This window comes from Lycorma delicatula, chromosome 4 (genome assembly GCF_047948215.1).
Source record: "Lycorma delicatula isolate Av1 chromosome 4, ASM4794821v1, whole genome shotgun sequence".
NCBI lineage: Eukaryota > Metazoa > Arthropoda > Insecta > Hemiptera > Fulgoridae > Lycorma > Lycorma delicatula.
The window spans coordinates 152,881,182-152,905,954 of NC_134458.1; the positions used below are offsets into that span (position 1 = coordinate 152,881,182).

The following is a 24,773-nucleotide window of genomic DNA, read 5'->3' on the forward strand; positions in this document are numbered from 1 at the left end:
GACCAATTATTTATATAAATTATCCTGTTTTTCATCTTGTTAGACAATAAACTAATAATGTTTTAAACATTATTAAAATAAATAAAAAATTTGTGTTAAAATATATTTTAGGATCAGAGTTATATCTGTTAAGTATTTTAATAAGCCTTTTTTTACTTTTAACACAATTTTCTACTACAATTCTTGCAGGTTTTTTAAAATCAATTATAATTAGATTATTGTAGAAAAGAACAAACACATACAGTGTAAAAGTTAATTTTTTCTATCTAACAGTTCTTAAAAGGATACCTCTGCAATGCAAGCCTTTTTTTATAAGAAAATTACTAAAATATATCTACTTACGGTAGAAATAATGGTTTAAAGTATGTAATTTTTGTTTGATAAATGTATTCAGATTTAAAGATGTTTTGTGTTTGAATCTTTGTAATCTGTGTATGATTTGTTTGCTTTTAAGTTTTATTTAAATGGCTAAAACTTAAATTTTTTTGTCTTGAAACATGTGATTATTAATATTCAAATGAATCTATAAATAGTTGTTAAACATTTTTATAACTTGTAGACCTAAATGAACATGTTACCCTTGAATAATTATCTTTAGTTCAGTTACTATTTTTATAATCATAGAATGTAAATGAGTATTGTTATATTTATAAAATTATTTTAATAAAATCTTGTAGTATTTATTTTTATAAAATATATATTATTTCTAGTCTAAGGCAGGAGGTGTTTCATAAAAAAATTGGCATCATAATTATTAAATGTACATATAAAATGTAGTTGTATTTATGTAACCTATTTTATCTATTACATCTTTTTTCTGTTTACAGTGTTTGTCATATACTTAATGTAACACGTGAAATAGATAATTTTTTTCCTGGAATGTTTGATTATTTAAATGTTAGAGTTTATGATGATGAAAAAACAGATTTATTGAAGCACTGGGATAACACTTTTAAATATATAACCAAAGCGAAGTAAGTATATCATATTTTGTATAAATTACATATAAATTTTTATTTATTATTAAAATGTTTTCAATCTCTATGGTGGAATGGTAGTATCTCAATGTTTCATCTGGAAGTCCTGGTTTCAAATCCTAGACAGTCGTGGTATTTTTTATGCCAAAAAATTTTCATTTCATATTTCCACGGCACAAGCTTTGAGCTTATAAGATGAATTAATCATTAAAAAAAACCAAAAAACCATGATAAGTGTTGGGGAGCCGATTGTATAGCCATGTTGCACTTCTACTGAACTCTGGTTCATTCCTGCTTAGACTACAGCTGCGTAGCTCATTCGTCAGCACGGGCCACCATTCAGTGCAGGCTATTGTTCATTCATCTGTCCTGCCATGGGTGCGTTTCGCTCAAGCCTTGTGGTAAGTCTGTTGGTGGACAGTGGTGGGCCGTCTCTATGGAATAGGTGGAAGCAAATACTGTCCTTCTATGTAGCTCAAGTGCAACCACCCATCCAACCTTTGATACAATATTCTCCAACCAGTATGTTTGGTCTCCACAGCATCACCAGTATTTTCATTGCAGAGCTGTTTGCTATTAATAAGGCCTTAAGTATAATTAGCCCAACATTTTGACATGCTCTTATTTGCTCAGAGTGCCTTACAGGCGATTAGTAGTGACATGTACTCCAGACACCCTCTTGTTTGTGAGCTTCAATGTAATATTTTGCAAATGACTAAACATAATACAACAGTGAGCTTCTGCTGGATCCCCAGCCATATTGGAATTTCAGGCAATGAGTGCACAGATAGTGTGGCAAAGAGGCTTGTTTTCAACCTACTTTTACCATTCGTATTGCTTCTAATGATCTTTTTTGTTTCCTGAAGAGGGTAGTTCACGATGAGTGGCAAAGTGAATGGGATTCTAATATTAACAATAAACTTCATCCAATTGAGCACACTGTGTCACTGTGGAGCTCCTCATGTAGAAATAACTATCAAGAGGAGGTTATTGTTTACTATTTTAGAATAGGGCACACTAGACTAACTTATGGATATGTGATGATGCAAAGATGCACCCATTTGTGCTTGCTGCGACTGCCAACTAACAGTGCACCACATTCTTTTGGATTGCATCTGTTATGCATCCCAAGTTTAACCTAGGGGCTAACATGCGAGCTATTCTAGGGGATAATGAAATATTGTTATCTTATATTTTATGATTTCTTTGGGCCGTCCATTTATATTCAAATATTTGAATTACTGTAGTGTGGTTCAGCTATTCATGTCATCTGGCGTAAAGCAGATGGGAATTTTATTATTTTCATTGAGATATGTAATGTGATAAATCTTTGTTTTTACAACTATATATCATGTCTGGGTGATGATAATGCAAAAGCGTTTTTTTGCCCAGAAAAACAAAAAAAAATTGTTCTTTATAAAATTATTAATGTCGGCACCCAATAATTATGCTGTACTACTACTCAGTTCTGTAGAGATCTTATAGATATATGGATAGTTTTTAAGTTTTTTTAAATTAATATGAATTGAGAGGAGTTAGTTGCAAGATCTTGTAAAAAAACAACTACACTTTTGAGTATAAAATATTTTTTCAACTTGTCTTTATTGAAAGAAGAATTATTATACTTATTTTTACAATAATTAAAAAAAAAGTATTAAATATTAAAAACAATATTATATTTTACTTCATACTGATTTTTTAAAATCAGATTTATGTTTTTAAGAAAAATCTTTTTATTTTAGTTTTTTTTAAATTTTATTTAAATTAAGGATAGGATTACAAGCAATGCTGTGTAGATGAAAAAAGATATTCTCAAGCAATGCAAAGGCATGAAATCTATGCTATTAAATTATATAAAGAAGTTCCTTCAAGCTTAGGTTCTCCAGAATGAACTTTACTTCAAAGTTTTCCAACTAACTTCTTCAATTTTCTCATGAAGAAATACTTGTTTATGATCTCTAATGTTAAGCAGTGATGATGAAAGTATTTCTGAATGTCTATGAAAATATTGTCTTGTATTCCATTTAATAATTTCCACTTAATCTAGAAAAACTTGCAATGGAACCACTAGGGGAAAAAAAATCGTCAAAATTTGAGCCATTGGGTGAAGAGAATGCATGTAAAAAAACCCATGTGGGTGCAGTTGAGTACTCTTTTTAAAGTTTATAAAAAGAAGAGATGATTAGTGGATCATCTTAATGCAACATAATATACAAGGGCTATTCAGAGAAAGTAACTTCCGATTCTTTATTTAAAAAAAAAACACCAATTGATAAAAAACAATTTATTATATACATCTTATAGCTATATCTTTTAGTTTCTTTTCTACGCATTTGCCATCCAAATTAAAGCACTTGTATCTATAAATGAGTTTTTAAATGCCCTCATTACAAAAATCTGCCACCTGTGAATTAAGCTAGGTAGTAATGCAATTTTGGTGACGTAAAGGTGTGATCTTGAGTGATTTTATGGAAAGAAGCATGACAATTAACGCTGAAACTTACTATGAGAAGTTGAAGAAATGGAGAAGGGCTATACAAAACAAACGATGCGGCATGCTGAGTTCAGGTATCTCTTTTCTTCATGACAATGCTTATTCGCATTCTGCTGTGTGCACTCAACGCCATGTTGACAGTTTCAAATTGGAGTTTTTTTTTACCAAACTCCATACAGTCCTGATTTGTTTTCCCAGTAATTGTCACTTTTTCCTGAAAATGTAGAATTGGTTAGCAAAGTAGTTTTTTGAAAATGATGAGTTGAAAATCAGTGTTACTACTGCTTAATTCACAGTCGGCAGAGTTTTATGATACAGTTATGACAATTGCCTTAATTTGGGACGTCAATTATGTAGACAAGTAGCTATAAGATGTACATAACAAATAGTATTTTTTTTCTATCAGTTAGTGTTTTTTTTTAATAACGAATCTGAAGTTACTTTCGAAATAGCCCTTGTAGAAAGAAGTGTAGAAGGTACATACAACAATGACAGGCAGAAAAATAATAGTATAACTTGAGGATGTAGAATAGCAGAAGGGATATATCAAGAGTTTAAAATATTAGTACAGAATAGAAAAGAATATGTGCATCAATTTAGTCAGATGGCTCATAATGATGATCAAATAAAATGAAAATTTGCATGTTGGATAAATGAATCCATTAAATTATGGAAACATGTTTGAATGATCTTTTGATCCATATTGCATAGTTCCATGAAGAATACCACTAAGTATTATCTAATGTAATTCAGCAGCATCTGTTTTCAGTTATAAAAATTCATCAACTATGTATCGCATAAATGCTTTAAAGCTGGTTAGATTGTTACAATGTTACTTCTTAACAGCAGTTTAATAAAACCTTAGGCAATATTATTAAAAATGTAATGTTAAACAAAGAGTTAAGGAGTCGATTGGCTGATTCCTTTAAAACCTAAATGTATACACATGTTTTTACAAATCAGGAAATAAATAAAATTAAAGTCTGATAAGCCAGAAAATGAGACTATATACTTCTATAGTATAAATGCACTAAAACTGATTGGTATGTGGTACAATAGCATCTATAAAGAAATTATAATAAAATAATAAAATAAAAGTAGCAGCATGAGTTAATGGATATTTCACTGAAATAAAGAAGAAAGAAGTGTTGTTTATGTTTGACTTGTCTATTAATGTGTACAGAATAAAGGTTGATAATCAGCATTCAGATGTTTATATCATGTGATTAGCTGACTACAGCTAAAAGTTGCTTTGCTTTGCATGCATCGTTAAACAAGGATGACATATTTAGTGTTTCTTATTTTATTCTGCTAATATCTCTGTGGCTCACTTGAGTGGTCTATTTTAATACCTCTCTGTAGTGAACGCCATTCCCCGACAATTGCCAGTAAGGTAATGAAATATGTTTCGCATGATTATCTAGTTAAAAGTGAGATATTTTTCAATTTTATAAAATAATGATTATGGAAGTGATGAAAATTAAATGAATTTTGTTTATCTCATCATATAATATTTTATTACTGGCTGTAAGTTTAAATAGTTTACTTAGCAGTTCATCTGATTTATTAATCAGTTCTGAATTACTGCCATTGTTATATAAGTAATTGCGTATCCTTAGAACCTGCAACATCACAGATCATCAGTTACAAAACAACCAATATTATAATTAACAACATTAAAATTTTTAATCTAATCATTTTATTGTTTTTTCATTTTTTATCAGCAGGACCATTTACCAATAAAATGGACTTTTTTCTTTTACTTGAGTTCTCTCTGTATTTTTGATATCCATTTTTTAATGTAATGTCCATAATTCTAAACACAAGTCGATGGTGTCATTTCTATTCATTTAATAAAGACTTCCCCCCTCATTAACTTGAGTAATGATTTATTTTATCATAAAACAGAAATAGAAATAAAGAATTTTGAAAACCTCTGAAAACCTATAAGTTATTAATGACAATTAACGTTGTATTTGTCTGTTTAGTAGAGGTTATGGGAAAGCTTGGGGGTTTATATATTTATTATCCATTAGGTAATAAATGAAGGCTCACAGCAGATGTATATATTGAAAAGTAAAATTTTTCTTGTAGATTGATATTGGCTGTATCTGATATTATCATTAAATAAAACTTTTTGTTTTTGCACAGGTAACCATATCAAAGCAGATTTTACAAAGTTTTCAACCTTGACAGTTCCTTAAGTTTTATTGTTGTAATGTTTTAATTATTTTGTGAGTAAATAAAATGTGACAAAAAGGTTCATGATCACCCACCAACAACTTAATACAGCCTCTATTATTACAGGTTGCTACATACTGATAATAATAAATGTAGATATTAAATTTGTTCTTTTAAACAACAAAATGAAAATGCAAAGTGTTATTATGTCCAAAAAAAGACTGAACTTTTTTAATCAAGCAAAAATGGAGATATTTAAAGTGACATGCAGTTGGCAGCATTGTATTCCACATAACCTGCTCTATAACCACATGTTCTTGGATTGTTATATCTTGTTAAGTTTTCATGTTATTGTTATTTGAGTACAACATGTTGAAGTGTATTAGGGATTTTTTGTAATGTGATTTTTTGATGATTGAACTTTTGTCTCAATGTTGTAGTCGTAAATCCAGCTTTCCTCTCCCATTACGATTGTTTGCATGAATGTTTCATTGTCATCGGCTTGTTCAAAGAGTTGCCAGCAATTGTCTATTCGATGTTCTTTCTGGTGTTCGGTGATCAAACGTGGAACAAACTTTACTGCAACTCGATCCATGTTCAGTTTTTCAGTCAAAATATCATGGCATGATTCAATTGAGATGCTAACCCTTTCTGCAAATTCTCTGACATTCAATCGGCGATTTGCACGCACCAGACCTTCTTGGTCAAGGGTCATCTTCAATTGACTGACGACCACTTTTAAATCATGAAAACCAATCACAGCATTGCACACGACCCAGAGCATCATCTCCTTAGGCTTGTTTCAAAACTTGAAAAGGTTCTGTGAAAGTTTCCCCAGTTTCATGCAAAATTTGATGTATCATTGCTCCTGGAAAACGCGTGCTACAAAAATCGCTTCTAACACTTAAACATATGTTGCACTCAAATAACAATATCATGAAAACTAAATGAGGTATCAACAGTCCAAGAACATGTGCTTAACAGAGGAGGTTATGCAGAACACAATGCTGCCAACTGCACGTCACTAAATATCTCCATTGGCACGTAATTAAAAACGTTGGGTTTTTTTTTAACAAACCTTGTATAACTGAAATTCAGGTAAGTTTTTTAATAAAACAACTTACAAGTACTTTGTATAAAAGATTCTCTGGGTCTAATTTTAAAAACTGTATAATTAAAAAAAAAAATTGTGTAGCTTGTAAGTTACATTAAAGCTATTGCATGTAAACAAACAGCTAAGTCGTAATTTGGCTTACAGTTTGTTGAGAAGTATAAACTAAAAAAAAATCACAAAACAATATCTGATACTTAATTTAAACTATTATTCTTACATTTTAACCTAACTATTAAAATAAACAATTTTTGTGTTTTTCTTTTAATTATACAGTAATTTAGTTGAACAAAAACGATTATTTTTGTTTGTTTGTGTCCATTAATTTTATTAATTATTTTTTTGTTTTCAGAGATGAAGGCTCCAAAGTTTTAGTTCATTGTAAGATGGGAGTTAGTAGGTCAGCATCTGTCGTTATTGCTTATGCAATGAAAGCTTATAATTGGGATTTGAAAAAGGCATTAGAATATGTACAAAAGAAAAGAAATTGTATTAAACCCAATTCTAGTTTTATTTCACAGCTTGAAACTTATCAGGTACATAAAATTATTATTATTTTTTTTAATCTTTATATTTTTTAAATTACTGTTTAACGCATTTCTGACCTTTTAAATTCAGTTAATCATAAAAAAAATAAATCCTCCTCTTTTGTGTTTGTTTTTTAAAAATTATTTTCATATGCGATTATTTCTACTAAAAAAAGTGTCTGCAAATGATCACCCTAACTACAACTTGGTGTAAAATTTGTATTAATGAAAGGAGGTAAATTTAATTTTTATAAAAAGATAGTATGAAATGTGAACTTAATTGATTTTTTAAAACTTAGAAGTGGTGCACAGATTTAAGTGTTATAACATATCTAAGTTTGAGACACACACACACACACACACACCAAATTAAAGCCTGTTCTATTTTAAATTATTTTATTAAGACTTCATTAAACGTAATAAAATATATCATTTATTCAACACGTGCTTTTTAAAGTCAAGTCTATTTTTAAATAAAACCAATACTGAAAAATATGATCTTTATTACTTACAGAAATAAAAACTACATTATTTTACTACATTTTTACATAGCTGCCTTCAACTTACCACATTTTTTTGTAGCATTTCACTAGTTTCTTCACTTCCTCTTCAAGAAATTCTGCTACCAATGACTTAACCATGTAGTAATGCCATTGTTCTATTTGTTGTCATTGTCAAACCTTTGTGATACAAACCACTGTTTAAGGTAAAGAAAAAGAGAACAGTTGCTGAGAGCTAAGTCAGGGCTATAGGTGAATGATTGATTTTGTAATGAAATTTTTCCAATCACCTCACTGTCTGGTTTACCATATGTGGCCAGGCATTGGCATGAAAAACAAAATTCCCAATAGATCTGATAGACATCCACTGTAGTTTTTTTTTTATAGCTCTTCTAAGATTTTTTAATGTTTGCAGTATGTATTGGCATTTATTATTGAACGATCTTGTTAAAATTCTTCGGTTTAGCAAATGAAGAATGCTGCCGTTGTATTGACTAATTGCTTTTGTCTTCACATTCAAATAAGATAGTCATATTAAAGACAGTTGTTACATGGTGAACTTCCATGTTTATCAAAATATTTCATCAACTTTTTCAGTCAAATCTGTTGTCACCAATGGCCAGCCACTATATTATTTATCACGAATGTTTGTTTGCCCATAAACATCACCAATTTGCCTGTGAATTTCAACTGCATAATTGCTTTTTGTCATCAAAAATCAGATTACTCCTCATACTTCACACTTGGTAGGATCATGATTTGTAAATTTCATTATAAATGGATGAAAATAACCAACTTACGACAAAATTATTAAACAATAGTTGTTAACAGCTTAGCTGCTGAATGAAATAACTGAGCTATGCAAGCTTTATCTGTTTACATAGATTATATAGGTGGAAAATTCAAAATGGACCTTATTTTAAAAACAAGGTATTAAAAGAAAACCACAGGAAACAGTAATATTTTACAAATTTTTTTTGAATATTCAATTTCTGAGTTTAACTTTGTGAAACAGTTAATAGTTTGCATGTACCCTTATCCTTATCAATTTTCAAGTTGTTTGATAATTATTTTGTCAATTCTGAATGTTTATTAAAAGATACCTCCATGTATAAATATTTAGTTGAAAAAATCTTTTGACACTATTATCAGTTTTATAGCAGCAATTAAAAAAATGTGTTTACCTATAAAAGTCATATTTATGAAGAAACTCAAAAAATAATTTTTTAAATTTTCATGTGAATTCTGTCAATTAATTTTTTGTGAGGGATTAGTTCTATAAACATCAGATTATCTTGAGCAGTAATTAGCTATCATTAGGAAGAATGAAACCTAGAATAGTTAAATTTTAGATTTATAAAAGCAAAATATTTCATTCATCCTGTAGAAAAACTAAGATACTATTTATCTATGGCAATAATATATGCTTTTTAACTACTACAACAGAAATAGGTATTCAAGTTAAATTTTGTTTTTTGAAGATTTATATTTTCAGTATTAATATTTTACTCACTTTACTGCTATTACATTTAAATTTACTCATTTTTATTATATTATGTTGTATAATGAAATATCATGTTTGCTGTAATAAATTAATTTAATTATTAAAACTTTGATTTGCATGAGATTGTATAGAAAGTATGTTGTTTAAATTAAGTTAATTTTCTTGTTATTCCAATAAATCATTGATTTAAAAAAGGATTGAGCAAAAGTTTTGTATTTGGAAAAAAGTAAGAAAATTACCTGTGGATTGATATACATTAAGTATAATATAACGTAAGCAAAATTATTACTAAAGAACTTCTGTTCAACATCCTCCTACATGTCTAGATTTGAAAAACAAAAAATAAAGATTTCGTTTGTTTCATTTCACTGTTGTAGTGGCCCTTCTAAAATTTTTGAGCTATCTTTTAGGTAGATAGAGAATATATATGGTTACAAGCTTATACTTGTAGGACCCTAAAAATATTTTTGATTGTCAATTAATTTTAATAATACATTTCTAATTTTTTTTTTGTAGGGTATACTTGATGCGATGAAAAATAAAGAGAAATTACAGCGATCAAAGTCAGAGACAAATCTTAAAACCAATGGAAGAGAAGCTGTTAATAATACTTGTATCAATGGGAATGTTTCATCAGATGGTTCAGTTGGTGTAGGAAGAAGTGTTAGTGAAGGTGAGGGTGATGGTCATGTAAAACATCTTGAGAGCGAACTGTCGTCGCGTGTTCGTTGTCGTAGACAAGTAAATGAAGACGTTTGTGATAGTTTACTTCCTGGTGATGAAATGTCAAGACTTGGTGTCGGGCGGCCAAAAAGTTGGTCACCCGATCATACAACCGCCAATACATTATTTCCAGTTAGTCCTGTATCAGGTCAGATTCATTCATGTTTATTATTCTCAATGTTTTTCAGCATGATATGCATTGTCGTTAAATATTTTCTCTAAATTATTATAGAAAGAAAAAAAGTTGAATATATTTATATGTATATACCTTTCATTATTTTCTGTAAATTTGCTTGTAGCAAGTTTTCTTCATTACCTGTACTGTCCCATCAATATTTCTTCCTCAATATCATTTTATCATATTATTCATCTTTTGCTGATTACTTCATTCTTTGATTCTTATGATTTTATTCCTCACCCAACCAAAACCACAACTTTACCCACTATAATTCATAAAGTTTCCTTTCTTTCTGGATCCAATTTTACACATGTAATTCCTGTCTGACCTTGGTAGTTCTTCCCAGTTATCTTTGGCATGAACTGTTTTAGTTAGATTGTTGGTTTTATTTTGTAGTTAGATTTATAAACATGAAATTTACTGTGTACATATGTTTGTTTTTAACATATGTAGTGTTAACCTGACTAGAAAAGTGTTTTATTTGTCCTGACATTAGCCAAAAAAATGGCATACACTGCTGGAGGAAAATATTGAGTGAGAACCATGTTCATTATCAGCAAGAGCAAAATGATGCTCTTCTTCTTAGGAATACCAATAAACAGCAGGCTTTACAGGGACCAAAGGATGGAAAATATCCTGAGTTAGAAATAGAATTTGTTAAGGATATTTAAGTCGCAAAATACTGTTCGTAGTCACAAAATAATGTTGGTGCCATCACACTTAAAATGTTTTTATGATGATATTTAAATATATGTTTGATAGACTAAAACAAGTAGGAAGACAGATTAGAAAATTTATGAAATGAAACAATGTTTGTTGAGAAGATGAACGTCTTTTTTTTTTCAAATACTACCAAGGGATTACTTCAACAAATCTATCTCTTTTCAATTTCATATAATTTTAAAAGAAAATAATATGTAGCAGATTTATCAAAAAACTGATTGTGCTGACCAAACACCTGTGTCTTTATAAAAAAATATAATGATAAATAAAAATGAATCTCTAAAGTTAAAAGAAAAACACGCATCTCAATTACATGTTAGAAGGAACAAAGGATGACATATGTTGGCTAATAGACAAAAAAATTAATTTAACAGGATGCTCAGAGAACAAATCTTCCAATAATGAAAACTATATATTGTTGAGATTACAATATTAACACTTTTGTGTTGCATAATATCTGTTTTGTTAGTAATTTTTATGCAGAGCATGTGTAAAACTAGCATAATTTAAATAGTAAAGCCTGCACAATTTTACGTACCTTAAATTTTTTAATGGAATTCTGTTTAAAAAAGTGTGTAAATTTTGGAGTTAATAAATGACTGTAATTTTTGTTCTTTTTATAGTTTTAAATGTGTTACTTGGAATTCTTTTTAAATTTTTATTTGTGTTTAGCTACAGTAAATTAATTCTAACATATATACTTAAAGGTTGTATTTTAATTTTTTCTTGCCTTTTTAGGTCCCACGTCTGCATCAATGGAACGTCTTACAGTAGATCAGCAACCAAGAGATGCTCATAATTATAATATTAATGTACGTATGCCTTGTGGAAATGGTTTAGCGTACAGTGTATCTCAGAATAAGATCTTACATCTTCCTTGTGAGCAGAGGTGAGTTAAAAAGTATTTCATTTCCATTTTAGCATCCTTAATTTTAAGTTTATTTGTTCTTAAAGATGAAACTTTCTTCTGGATTTTTAAAACAAAAATAACTGTACAAACGAGTTCTACTGTCTAGACCAATTTGCTAATTGAAGTAATAAAATTTTGTAGGTAAGTAATCTGTAAAGAAATGGCAGTAGTTTCCCATTATTTTAATGCAAAGTTTTTATTAAGTTGTATTAACAGCATGGATATAACACTATCTTTTTTTTCTCTTAAGAAGTGGTTTGTAAAGAGCTAAGGATGAAATAATAAAATATTAAAAAAAGGTGATATGTTACAAGAAGAAGGTTTGCTTGAAAAAGTGAAACTATTGTTTTTACAACTTATGTTCCAAAAAGACAAAATTTCTCTTTGTATATTATAGATAATGTCACAAAGAATAAATATGCTTACATAATGAACACAATGAAAAAAATGTTTGGTCATGTAAAATATGAAAAGGTTTTTGGTAGAAAGTATTTTTATGAAAAGTTAGAGATTTGATTGTAAATATATTGTTATGATTTAATGTTGTAAATTAACGATCTTTTTTGACAAATTCATATGACTAATTTAATGTACTTAAATTTTCAAGCCTCTTAGCTTGCTGTTTTCTTAGAATTGTTTATGACTTAATATGTACCACTCATTTACCTGCCTTTCGTTAAAAATGCGACTATATTCATGATTTTAATTTTTTATGTTGATATTTTTGTTGTCAAAGTTAATGTTTGTTATTTAGTAGAGTGTATTGTATCTTGTTCACTTTCAGTTTGAGCTGTAGTTTAATCCATGCCTCTTACACAGGATAAATTGTTTATTAAGTCTCGTTTTTTTCTAGTAAAAAAAAAAAAAGTCTCGTTTTTTCTAGTAAATTTTTATTATAATATGATTATTTTCATTCTTGTTTTTATACATGCATTTACATTCTGCATTCAGTACTTGTTTTCTGAGCACAGATGTTCTAATAAAAATGAAAGTTTGTGGTATTATTGTGTTATTTTTAAATTCTATTTAATTTTTAATGTGTTAATGTAAAACATTATTACTATAAGAAAAATAAGTAAACGTTGTTTACATAATATATTAAAATGAAAACAAAAATTTTTATACTATACGAACAGAGATTTTTTTTTTTTTACCCAGTAATAATAAATCTTTTTAAAACTTTTATTGTATTAGCATGTTGTTCTTTTATATTATAAAAGATTAAAGTTATAAATATTAACTGATAAGGATAAATTCTGGATTGATTATGATTTTTAAGTCTTTGTTTACCTGCAGTTTCTTTTGAATAATATGTCTTATTTTTTATGTTACAGTGCTTCCGTGAAAACTCGAGTCAGTGCTTTAGAGAGCGCAAATGCAGCTGAGTCTCAGTTACCTAACACACCAAGCCTGGGACGTAAGGACCGTAAAGGGCTTGTTCTTAACCTCACCTCTCAGTTTGAGGAATCACCACCTACAAGTCTAGTCAAAAAGGAAGAACCATGGGATCCTGGAGAAACTAACTGGGAAGTAGTCCGACCAGTGTGTGATTTGAAGACTATCAGTCGTAAAGTGCGTGTTGAAGGTGATCTGTTTTCAAATAAACTTGATAGGGTGTTTGATAGGGAAGAACGTAAACAACAGCGAAATGTTCCTTGTGTTGTGACAGAAGAAGACGTTAGAAGTGAAATTTCTAGACAGAGCAGTTGGAGTTCGTATGATAGTGCGGTTATTTTAAAAGATTGCATTTCTAGACAGAGTTCATGGGGTTCAGCAGATACCAGAACTTGTACGCTACCTTCACGTAATAGTTCCTGGGGTTCTTATGACTTAAGACCTTCACAACAGCAGCCACAACTGCAAACTCAGCAGCATGAACTGTATGTGATCGGTACTGTTAAAAGGACTAAACAGAAATTAGAGGAGGGTAGTGATACTGTTAAAAGGGTTTGTCCCGATAATAATAGCAGAATTAGTGATGAATTACGTAATACTACGACTAAAGATCAGACAAATTTATTAGAAGTTAAAAATTATGTCTGCAATAAAGAGGTGTCTCCAACCGCTAACACCACCGGTGGGATTGCAAGGAGATGTATTTCAGTTGATGAATCAAAATTACTTAATAATCAGGCTGAAACAACGACTGTATCGGCTATAGAAAACCAAAAAAATATTTCAGGTATTGTGAAGAATCTCAAGAAAGAATTTGAAGCAAAATCTGTAGGCATTATTAATAATCGAAATGATAGGTTTACATCTGATAATAGTGATTTTATGAAGCATGAAGAAAGTAATGCTAGAATACGGAGCCTACCTTCATCACCCGTTAGTGAGAAATCAGAAAAACCTAGCCCAGCAGTATCATTGGAAGATTTGTCGGTGAGAAAATTGGTCGGTCGTTATGAAGATAGGCCGAAATTAAGTTCAGAAAGTGAGAAGAGATTGATGCAACCACCGATACCTCCTAGAAAATCTAGTCTTGACGTACAACAATCATCAGCACCTCCTGTAACGTGTAACAATCAACTGACGACTCAAGTTCTTCACCACCATCAACCACAACCACCATTTGTATTAAAAACTTCATTGTTTCATAATTTAAAAAATAATCGACCACCAACTGTTAAAGCTGTACCACCTACTTCAAGTGTTGTCGTAGCTAGTGTCGTTGCTAAAGCTGCTAGTAAAAAACAGCAGCAAGGTAAAACACATCCATTAGCTAGATTAACAATTAATAAACAACGGCACAATAATCCAGTCTATAATACTATGTAATTGTTATTTTAAACAATATTAAAAAAAAATATATACAAATATATATATAAAAAAAAAATTAAAAACGCAATCTATTGTATATTATCTATGGTAATGTCTGTAGATGATATTGGTAATCGTTTTGTTTTTGTTTTATATTATTTGTATTTTTTTTTGTCCTTTAACTTTTATGAATTAATGTTGAAAGACAAAATATTACAATAAAATAGTATCATAATGTGTAGTTAAAATAGCATTTTAAGTCAGATTTTAAATAATTAAAGGTATGGCTTTGTTTGAGCAGCAGTTGCTGTAATCATATAACCGGCAACAGTCGGATCTGACACAATGCTGGCTGGGTACATGTGTTCACGGATCGGTTATGCATTCTATGCAATGCAATACTGCTTTGTTCACGTGCAGTTTTTCATATTCTTCTTTGTAGCAGTAAAGTAACAGCTGTTGCAGTAGAATTTAAAAAAGTATTCTTTAAATGTTTATTTTTTTTGTATTTATTTCTTGGAAATATTATTTTTATTTTTAAACTGTTGACTGCCACAGAAAAGCGATTGCTGATTAGTTGTAACTGAGGCTTTCACTGCCGTCCTTTCCAATTTGTTGTAAATAATTACTGCTTATCAGTAATTTATCTTAAACTTATAAATAATGTAAATTTATCATTAATGAAATGCATATTTAATAATTTTTGTTTTGTTTTGTGATGTTTTTTCTTTTCAAATGATTGTAAAATTACTGTTTGTACAATTTATTTTATTATTTTGTTTATATGTACAATTTATTTTATTATTTTGTTTATATACTGTTTTTGTAATATTATTTGTTTACATCCCAAATAAAACTGTAGAGTAATACTTTGTAAATAAATGAAACTATCATAAAAGTAGACTTTTCATAAGGATAAATTAAAATTTAGAATTATTTAACTTCAGAATTATAGGTTTTTAATATGTGAATAAAACATGTAAACAACAATAAGCTGACAGGCAAAAGGTGCACCAAAGAACTACAAAAAATAAAATTATTATACAGTTTTTGTTTATCATCTTAGTAAAGGCTCATTATGATAATTTTTTATTTAAGTTTCTTTTAAGCTTATAGATGTGAATGACAATTGAGTATGTTAAAACTAAAAGGTAATTTATAATACTATATGTAAATTCTTTATATAGTAAAAAATAATAATAAACATAATAAAAAAGTATTATCACCAAATTATCATAAGGTAGTCTAAAACAAATACATCTTGCAGAATTATCAACTACTACATAAATAAAAATACAATTTTTAATGAATGCAGTTGTAAAATGGTACTTTCCAGAAAACTATGATTATTATAATTAAATTTTTTAAATTTTATTGGTATTTTTCTGAAGTGTTATAATGATATAATTAGAGATGAATGCTGCTCCACAAGGGAGAGAATCCAGTTGGCAGTCGGTGTTTATTTTACTCCTGGTTAAAGGAAGTGATAAATTATAATTTGTTTTTTGTAATTACTCTTTTTAGATGTTCTAAAAAGAGATCAGAATTTTTTTGTAAAATTATTGTTATATAAAATATAATTAAAAAATAAATAACATGGTATTAAATTATATGTAAAAAAACAAAAAACAGGAGTATAATAATTTTTCCACGTAAATGGAAAAATTTTTTAATCCTTTTTTATGTTTTTACAACTTAGTCCTGTTCATTTGAGAAAAATTACAGATTTTTTAAAAACTTTTGTGAGATATTTTTAAAAATTTCACTTACTACTATGTTAGCTAGATATTTGAAAAAGACAGTTGTTTCTTGTTAGATTTTAAACTCAAAAGGTAGAGTCATTATTTATAAATTTTCATGTAGAATGTGACTTAACACAACTTACTTCTGATAATTTGTATGTTTTGAGTTGAGATAACAGCATTCAATGTTATAATTTGTACCATAATTTAATGTTTTGTTTTTCACTTGGGATGATATTTTTTTATCAAAACAAACTTATATATATGAACTGTTAAATATGTATTCGTTTCTTTCTGTGAAGAAAAAAATGTAAGAAACATATAGTTGTTATACAAGTAAAAATTATAAATAATCTTTTCTCCTGGTGTGTAAATACAGTTGTATATTTTTTCTTATGAAATATTGCATAATAAATATGTTAAAAAAACAGAAAATGTGAATTGATTTTTTTTTCTTAATCTAAGAATATGAAATCTTAATTATTTATGTGCTACAGCTGTATGAAAGCGTTAATTTATATCGAATCTTTTCACAAATCTTTTTTTCAATATGTTTTTCATATAACAAAAAAAGATTATCAAATTTACTGCTTATTATTTAAGTTATAACTGCAAACTCTTCTATTTAGCGAACTTTGTTAAGTAATCTTTCACTTATATTTTTTTATAAAGAAAAGTATACTCTGCAATCAGTTGCTGCTGCTCAAATGAAATTTTGCCTTAAAACATTTTTTATACATATTGAATACACCATCAGTTATAATAACAATAATTATTATTATTGTCTTCGAGATTTTTTATTGAAAATGTTTATTTATTTTTATACTATGTACAAAACAAATAAATAAGAAAAATAATTTGCTGTTATTATTATAAAAAAAGATATTACTTAATTCTTAAAAAAAAAGATAACGTGATCACTGCCATTGTTGCAGATGTTAAAATATTGATTATTAATATTATATAAATAAGCTTTTTTTTTTAGATATTGTGATATTTAAAAAAAATATACAGTAAAACCTGTCCTCAGCTGAATTTCAATAGGCTGAAAAAATCTAGAATGAGTAAAATTTTTTTTTAAAATTGCATGTTCTAAGAGTTTTATTCATGTTTATATGTTCGTGATTTTTGATTATGTAGTAATATGTATATAACATATAAACAGTTATATGCTTACTGTAACATATAAACAGTTATATGTTTACTGGAAATTAGTGTTCATATATATACTCTAATATTTAAAACTATGCATAAAACTTGTCAGTTGCACAATATATAGTAAGCACCATTGATATGCTTACCAATGACCAAAGACAAGATAACAGCTTAGTACAATTACCTCTTAACTAAAACTATTACAAAATCTAGTTGTATTTGTAATGTTCGTCATGATTGATTTACTGATAGTGTATTGTGCATAAGGATTTTTCACAAATATAACAACTTGGCTATTTTAATACCAGATTGGTATACTGTTCTGTTATTCAATTCCATTCTGAATTCCACTTTTCTCTAAAATGTGTTACATGTGACTACCATTCTCTTGCTATTTTCCTTGTTCTACTTTTTAGTCTCTTATGTTTTTTTGTGTTTGTTTTCTGTTATTTGTTGTATGAACCTAATGCAATCTCTTCATGACTGTTTATTATTGTTTGGTTTTAATTATCCCTCCTACTAATTGTAACAAATTTCTTTTTTTTTCAATTTTGATTTATACACAATCTTTTTCTTTTATTAAATTTATTTTTCTGGAGAAGTGCTATTAAACATGAAAGAATATCTTGGAAATTTATTTTATATCAAAGAGGGAGGTTAAAAATGTACTTTTTATCTATGAAAGATCTTATAAATATTCTAACAGTAATTTTATAATATTTATGGATTTAATGAAATTTACAAAAAAATATGTTTTAATATTAAAAATAATCAGATTTAAAAAATGACTATAGAAATGTGTACAAAATTCTATAGATCATCTCATATTTTCTTTCAATATTAACTGGTTTTAAGATATGTCTTAAAATATATGATATAAGATAAAGTTTTTATCATGCTTAAATGCTTTTACACTTTAAGTAAATTTTGTGAGTTCTGTTTAGCCATTTAGGTATAAAATAGTTACAAATCAATCCATGAATATTAGCCTGTTGATACACCCATCATTTTCTTCATCAAATTTGAGTAAACTTTGATTATTAAAATGTGAAAGAAACAAATTTTGTGTAATTTAATGTTAGATTAACCTAATAATTGTTACCTTGTTACCAGTTTGAAAGCAGTGACTTATCGTTATCTGATTTTATTTTTATCTTTATCTTTAGGAAAATTCATTTAGTGTATAGATGTATTAGTCTAGGAAAAAATTATTGCTTTTTCATTTAATCTGGATTCTGTTTTTGACAGGTTTTAATGTATATTTAAAATGATATATTTAAAACATACACATACAGTGATATTGATGTGTCATCTCGTAGTTCAGATAATACAATCTTGTTATTTGTATATACATATATAATATATATATATATATAATTATTATAATTATTATTATTATTAGAATGTTAACTGCTCTATATTGGACGCTGGTGCCCGGCCAAAATATCAGCATTCTTGTTGCTTCTTGTGGTTAATTTTTTTCTTAGCGGTTTGGCAGATTATGTGAAGTAAAAATGTAGCAGGTAAATCTGATTGGTTAAATATGATCGATATAATATTATATTTATTGTGATAATTATAATTTGAACTTTTTTTTTAATTTGTTGTTTGTATGATGTATATTATGTATGTTATTGAATGAAATTTTAGTCATATAACCATATATTTCAATCGAGGTTGGTCATATTTTAGCATTTAAAGGAAAAAATTAACAATCAGCGGAATTTTTATACAGATCTTTCTTAAAAGTAAATTATTGTTTTTCTATTGATGATCAGATTGAATTTTTTCCCCTGCATTGGATAGTGTGTGAATGGCCTAAAACCTTTTTCTAATTAAAAAATAATGTTATTTATAGGAAAAGCACTGTAATAAGAATAACGATTATATATTTTACCTGGAAAAAATTGGTTATAAATATAATTTTTCAGTGTAAGGAATGGTTTCTTATAATATTTCAACAGAATAGTTTAAAACATTTCGTTTTATGTAGACATTTGTGATGGTTTTTTTATGTATATATAGTGAAAATCTCTGTTAATTGCAACCTGACAAAAATCCAGCTTAATGATAACAGTTGACTGTATATACAATTTCTGGATAGATTTTACAATTTGCTCTGCTTAAGGGAGATTTCTATCATGAAGATCTCAAAAACAGACATTTTCAAAAAATTATAAAAAAATTGTATTTTGTTTATATAATTATACATATTAATTTCATTAAAAAAAAAGAGGTTTTTTAACTTAACTTAAGATAAGGTGGGAGCTGGCCAAAGTCACAGGGTATCTGAACATGGTTGTTGAGTATGGAATTGATAATTATTGGGAGAATTATTTTAAATTAAAAAAATTAAGCAGTTTTTTAATCTGCAAACTTCAGCACATAAAGTAGATTTAATATATCAATTTTTGGCAGAGTTAAACAAAAATAATTTTTTCCCCAATGTTTTTTGTCTAATTTTTATTATGTAAAAAAAAGTTTAATGTTTTTTTTTTAATAATTCTAATCTATAATATGCGGACAATGTTTCTGAACATTTTAAGCCCAGAATCATGACTCGAATAATTTTCCACCAAATTTTTGGTAGAGAGAGAATTCCACCAGTTCATAAAAAGTGGTTTCAAGTAAATCATATCTAAAGTACACAAGTGTCACACAGTCACAAATAACATTCATCTTAGAATCCAAAGACTTACTGTGTTTTTATATAAAACTTCATCTCACCATCACATTTCTTACACTTCAGTAGTAGTTTCAATGTATTAAAAAAAAATATGAAGTCTATAATCTGATCCCCGTGCATGTAATCGACAATGAGTTTAAAATCTTTTAGTTTCTTAATTTTTTTTTTTATGTAAGTAACTTGTAAGACTGCTTCTTTCATATGTTGATTTCTGTAAAACGATCTTTTTTTGTTTTTATGTGAGGACATGAATTACTTTTTTTCAGACCAACAAACATGATTAAAATACTTCATATCCTTTGATAATCAACAAAAACAAGTGTCCTTCTCTATTAAAACTTCAAAATGTACTGAAATAAAAACTTTTAAATGTATATCTCAAACTATTGTATTATCACTATTCTTACATTCTATTATACAATCTTGAATATATTCCGTTCACAAGAGAAAAAGATTTTGAAAAGAATAGGACAGCTGCAAACCTAAACAGTAGGGTGCGAGATTTGTGATGCCAGGACACTCAAATTTCGACCTATGTCTTTACTACTGTTACTCATTATAACTTGGCAAATATTATTAATTCAATTTGAATTAATTTACAGAGATATTTTTGAAAGTATTTACTTTCAGTAAATGTAAAAAAGGATTTTTTTGACCCAAGATAGAAATCCTCTTAAATATTTTTTATTTACATAGAAAATTATTGATATATCATTTTCGTGTATATTTAATACAGTCAATAAATATCTATTTTTTAAATATCAAAGTATTTTTTTAATTCCAAGAACTCCTGTTTACACATGTGTATAATTTTAATGTAAGAGTCATTTTGAATATTTTTTAACTCTAAAAATCAGTGTCCTTTCATTTTATTCAAAATTGGATCCACACCTTCATCTCTGTTAAAAAGCTCCCTATATATTGTAAAATTTTATATTTAATAATTTTTTTTTTTTAACTTTTTCTTCTGTTAACCCATTTAGTAATGTATGATTTTTCTTTCATTTATTGTTGCTCATATGCTTTATCATTAGTGTACATTATCATTAAACAAAATTAGGATAATATAAAAAAAGTAATTCAAATCGTAATGTGAAAGCTTTGGGGTTCTTGTTTAGTTAAGAAAATTAAAAACGCATACTTAGTTATAAAAATAAAAAGATACATCTACCATATTTAGACAACGATTTTTTTTATTTATTTAAAGATTTCATATACCATATTTAGTCAATATTATATAAATGAGAACTGTTTATTTATCTGTGTATCATCGATTAAAAAACAGGTCTTTTGTTAATAATTTTGTATGGATTTAATGATAGAAGCTAGTTGAAAAATTATTTAAATTTATTACTTTAACAGTTTATTTTCCAGCAAGAATGATATTACTCTTGAACAGTGAATTCATGATAGGACAGTATTTGGGGGAAACAGAATGCAATGCATCACATTGCATAACCAAACATCCATTTTTTGTAATCATTTTCTTATAATGTAGTTAAAATTAAATTGTTAATATAATTTATAATTATTTAATTATTCTTTTAACAAATTTGTGCCCTTTACTTTATTACAATTTAGTTGCAGTTAGCAACTAAAGAAGAATTATTGTCCACCTTTTATTGTTATATTGGTAACTAAGTAAGTAATTATACAGATATAGTTGGGATATATATTTCTAATGAGCACATTTTGAGCAAATCATCACTGTTATTTGTAAATTGTCTACTATGCACATAATAGGTCGAGAATTTATACTTTCATTATTGGTTACTACATAAAGAAGTTATTTGGCTTTACATTTTTCCTGTATTACAATAATTTTTCCCCTTATTAGAAAAATTCTCACTTTTTAAATAACAGATAAAATACTCCCACTAATTAGTAGATTTGGTAATGTTTTGTAAAGATAAAATGATCTGTATAAACAATGTGAAAATTCAGCTGAATTAAAGTTTTACTTTAAAATTCTAAGTTGACAACAGTAATATGGTAATTAAATTAATATTTTCTTTCTTTTTTATTATTATTAAAATCCTGTAATGTAATTGATATATCAGATTTAATACATCGATTGTAATTACTGTATTTTTTAATCTAGTCCAATTGTGTATGTGTGCGTGTGTATGTGTGTGTGTGTGTGTGTATATATATATATATATATATATATATATACATACATATATATCATGCACATAATATGAAGTTTCTTTTTTACTCTACCTTATTTTTTTATTATTATTAGTTCAGAGAAATTTATTATTTAATAGTTATTTTATGTGAAATAAAGTTCAAAATAAATGTAAAAAAATATGTTTGATAATGTAATTTAGAAAAATTTTTATTATTAAAAATATTATTTTCTCTGAATAATAATTTTTTATTATTATCCTGACAATTATGATATTACTTAGAAAGTGTGCTATTTTTAAATTATGTACATTTAGTTCGTCTTGTTAATTACATGTTTATATTTATTGACTTTATTTCACCTCATGTTGTCTGTTATAAGACCAACTCGTGTATTATTATAATTATTATTATTATTGCTATTATTATTATTATTATGTATAGCATAATTTTTTTTTTTGTATTATATATAAATATTATTAAAAAATGATAATTTATTTGTTTTTTAGTTCTTTTTTTCTTTTTATATTTCTAAATGTTGTGATGTGAAAAAGTATTCAATTTTGAGCTGTAATTTCTTGATCTGGGGCAGTCCTCAATTTCTTCTTTTCTTAATTTTTTTTCCTCTATTTTTGTGACAATCTGATTGTTAATGGTCTATCAAAAAGGTGTTAGACACGTCTTTCTGTTAGATGCAATTTTAGTTTTTCTTTTTTTTTATAGAAATTAGAGGAAAGAACAATTAGAGGTGGATAATCATTATAACATACAAGCCTTATTTCCAATAAAATTGATTGGCCATTTGGTTAGCGTTTACCAACTCTAGGTCAGTTGGTCTAGGATCCAATTCTGGAAAGATCTGGAATTTTTTTATGTATTCATCTCATCCTCTTCATTAAATTAATATGTGTATCTTGTACAAGGTTTTAATATAAAAATAAGATAAAGTGACTGTTATTATCTATGGTTCTTGCTTATTGCAACTGCTGTGTTTATAAATTGCATTATAGTTGATAAGCTTTTATAACAACCATTCTTGTAATTTTGTTAGATGTGGTTCAAATCTAGTTAAATGAACTGTTGGTTGAACAGAAAAATTGAAATTGGACAGGAAATCCTGAATTAGTACATTGTAAACTTCATTTTACTGCAACTGTAGCATCTAGAAGGCTGCAGTCTACATCGATGTCATGAGAATCTTCCTGCATGGCTTTTAGTTTACATGGATACTTCCAGATGACAAATAATTCTGGAGATGGACAAAACTCCTTTAGGAACCCTCTACATATTCCTTGATGACTCTTTCTATAAGAAAAGCAATTTTTATTGCAATATTCATGTTTTTTTAGCTGATAAATGCGAAATTGTTGATCCATCTGGGTAAAACTGCTTTAATCTCATTAAAGTTGTCAGCGAGATACATGCCTATTGCCTGGAGTGGGTCTTGCAATTTTTTCTGTTATTTTCTGTGTGTGGTTTTTTCTGCGAGTCTTGTACTGCAATTTAGTGGGGTCTGCTTATGGTAGACAACTACCCTTTGACCACAACACAAAATCACGCTCATCCAAAATCTTCATAAGATAGGGAATTTTTTAAGATGAAAGAGCGCATTCCTGATGACTGATTTTCTGTTTGATAGACTTGATATTTATACACATTTATTGGAGCAAAGATTGCTTTTCCTCTTAAAAGATAACATTATCCAAGAGCAGGTAAATCTTGATAAAGCAACACACCTTATCAATTTTTTGAATCTTATGGCATATGGAAGAATCCAACTGAATTTTAAACTATTAAGTCTTACCTTTACAGGAGAGTTAAGCTTCAACAGATCTATTGCATGTCAGCTTGCAAAGTCGTATCAAAATGCAGGTGGTATTCAGCTCAATTGTATATGACACTATCAATCTTTTCCCCACAGAGAACATTATATATTTATGAAAAAGCAGCTCTTGTGTAGTGCTTCTTGCATCTGAGATGACTTGTATGCACTACAACCATTATATACTAGCTTGAACAGAAAGCGCAATGTAATATACTTTTCTATTAAAAAAAAGTAACTTTATAACCTCAAGCAGTCCCTCGGTTCAGTAGTGGAAATATATGATGTAAGTAATATATTTATAAATATTAATCTTGAGCATTAAGTATTCTAATTTTAAATAATATGTTATTTCTTCCCAATATCATTAAAGTTAGTTTATAATTGATGCATGAATTGTGTTCATTCAACAACTAGCTGTTATTAAATGAAAAAGATAAATATTCATAACAAATTTAATTAGTTATGTTTGACTACTTATTGATTAGTTTATCTGTTGATAAACTGTATGGAAATATTTATGTTGAAAATATATACATTGGTTATATAAATTTATTTTACTATTATTATCACTTACTGCATTTCATAACATTCTGACGTTATTTACATGGAATTATATTGATAAATAGTAAAACTAAATATATTGATCA

At 27.6% G+C, this 24,773-nt stretch overlaps 1 protein-coding gene across 10 annotated transcripts in view; it reads left to right on the plus strand.

The window, feature by feature from the left end:
• Positions 1-16,440, plus strand: part of ssh (Protein phosphatase Slingshot) — a 504,868-nt gene extending 488,428 nt beyond the window's left edge. For all 10 annotated transcript variants that reach the window (XM_075364385.1, XM_075364384.1, XM_075364390.1 and 7 more), the window contains 5 exons: positions 828-974; positions 7,116-7,299; positions 9,811-10,165; positions 11,657-11,807; positions 13,163-16,440. In XM_075364385.1, the coding sequence (XP_075220500.1) occupies positions 828-974; positions 7,116-7,299; positions 9,811-10,165; positions 11,657-11,807; positions 13,163-14,606 (2,281 nt within the window). In that variant the 3' untranslated portion in view covers positions 14,607-16,440. The remainder of the gene's footprint in view (positions 1-827; positions 975-7,115; positions 7,300-9,810; positions 10,166-11,656; positions 11,808-13,162) is intronic.
• Positions 16,441-24,773: the final 8,333 nt, after the last annotated feature.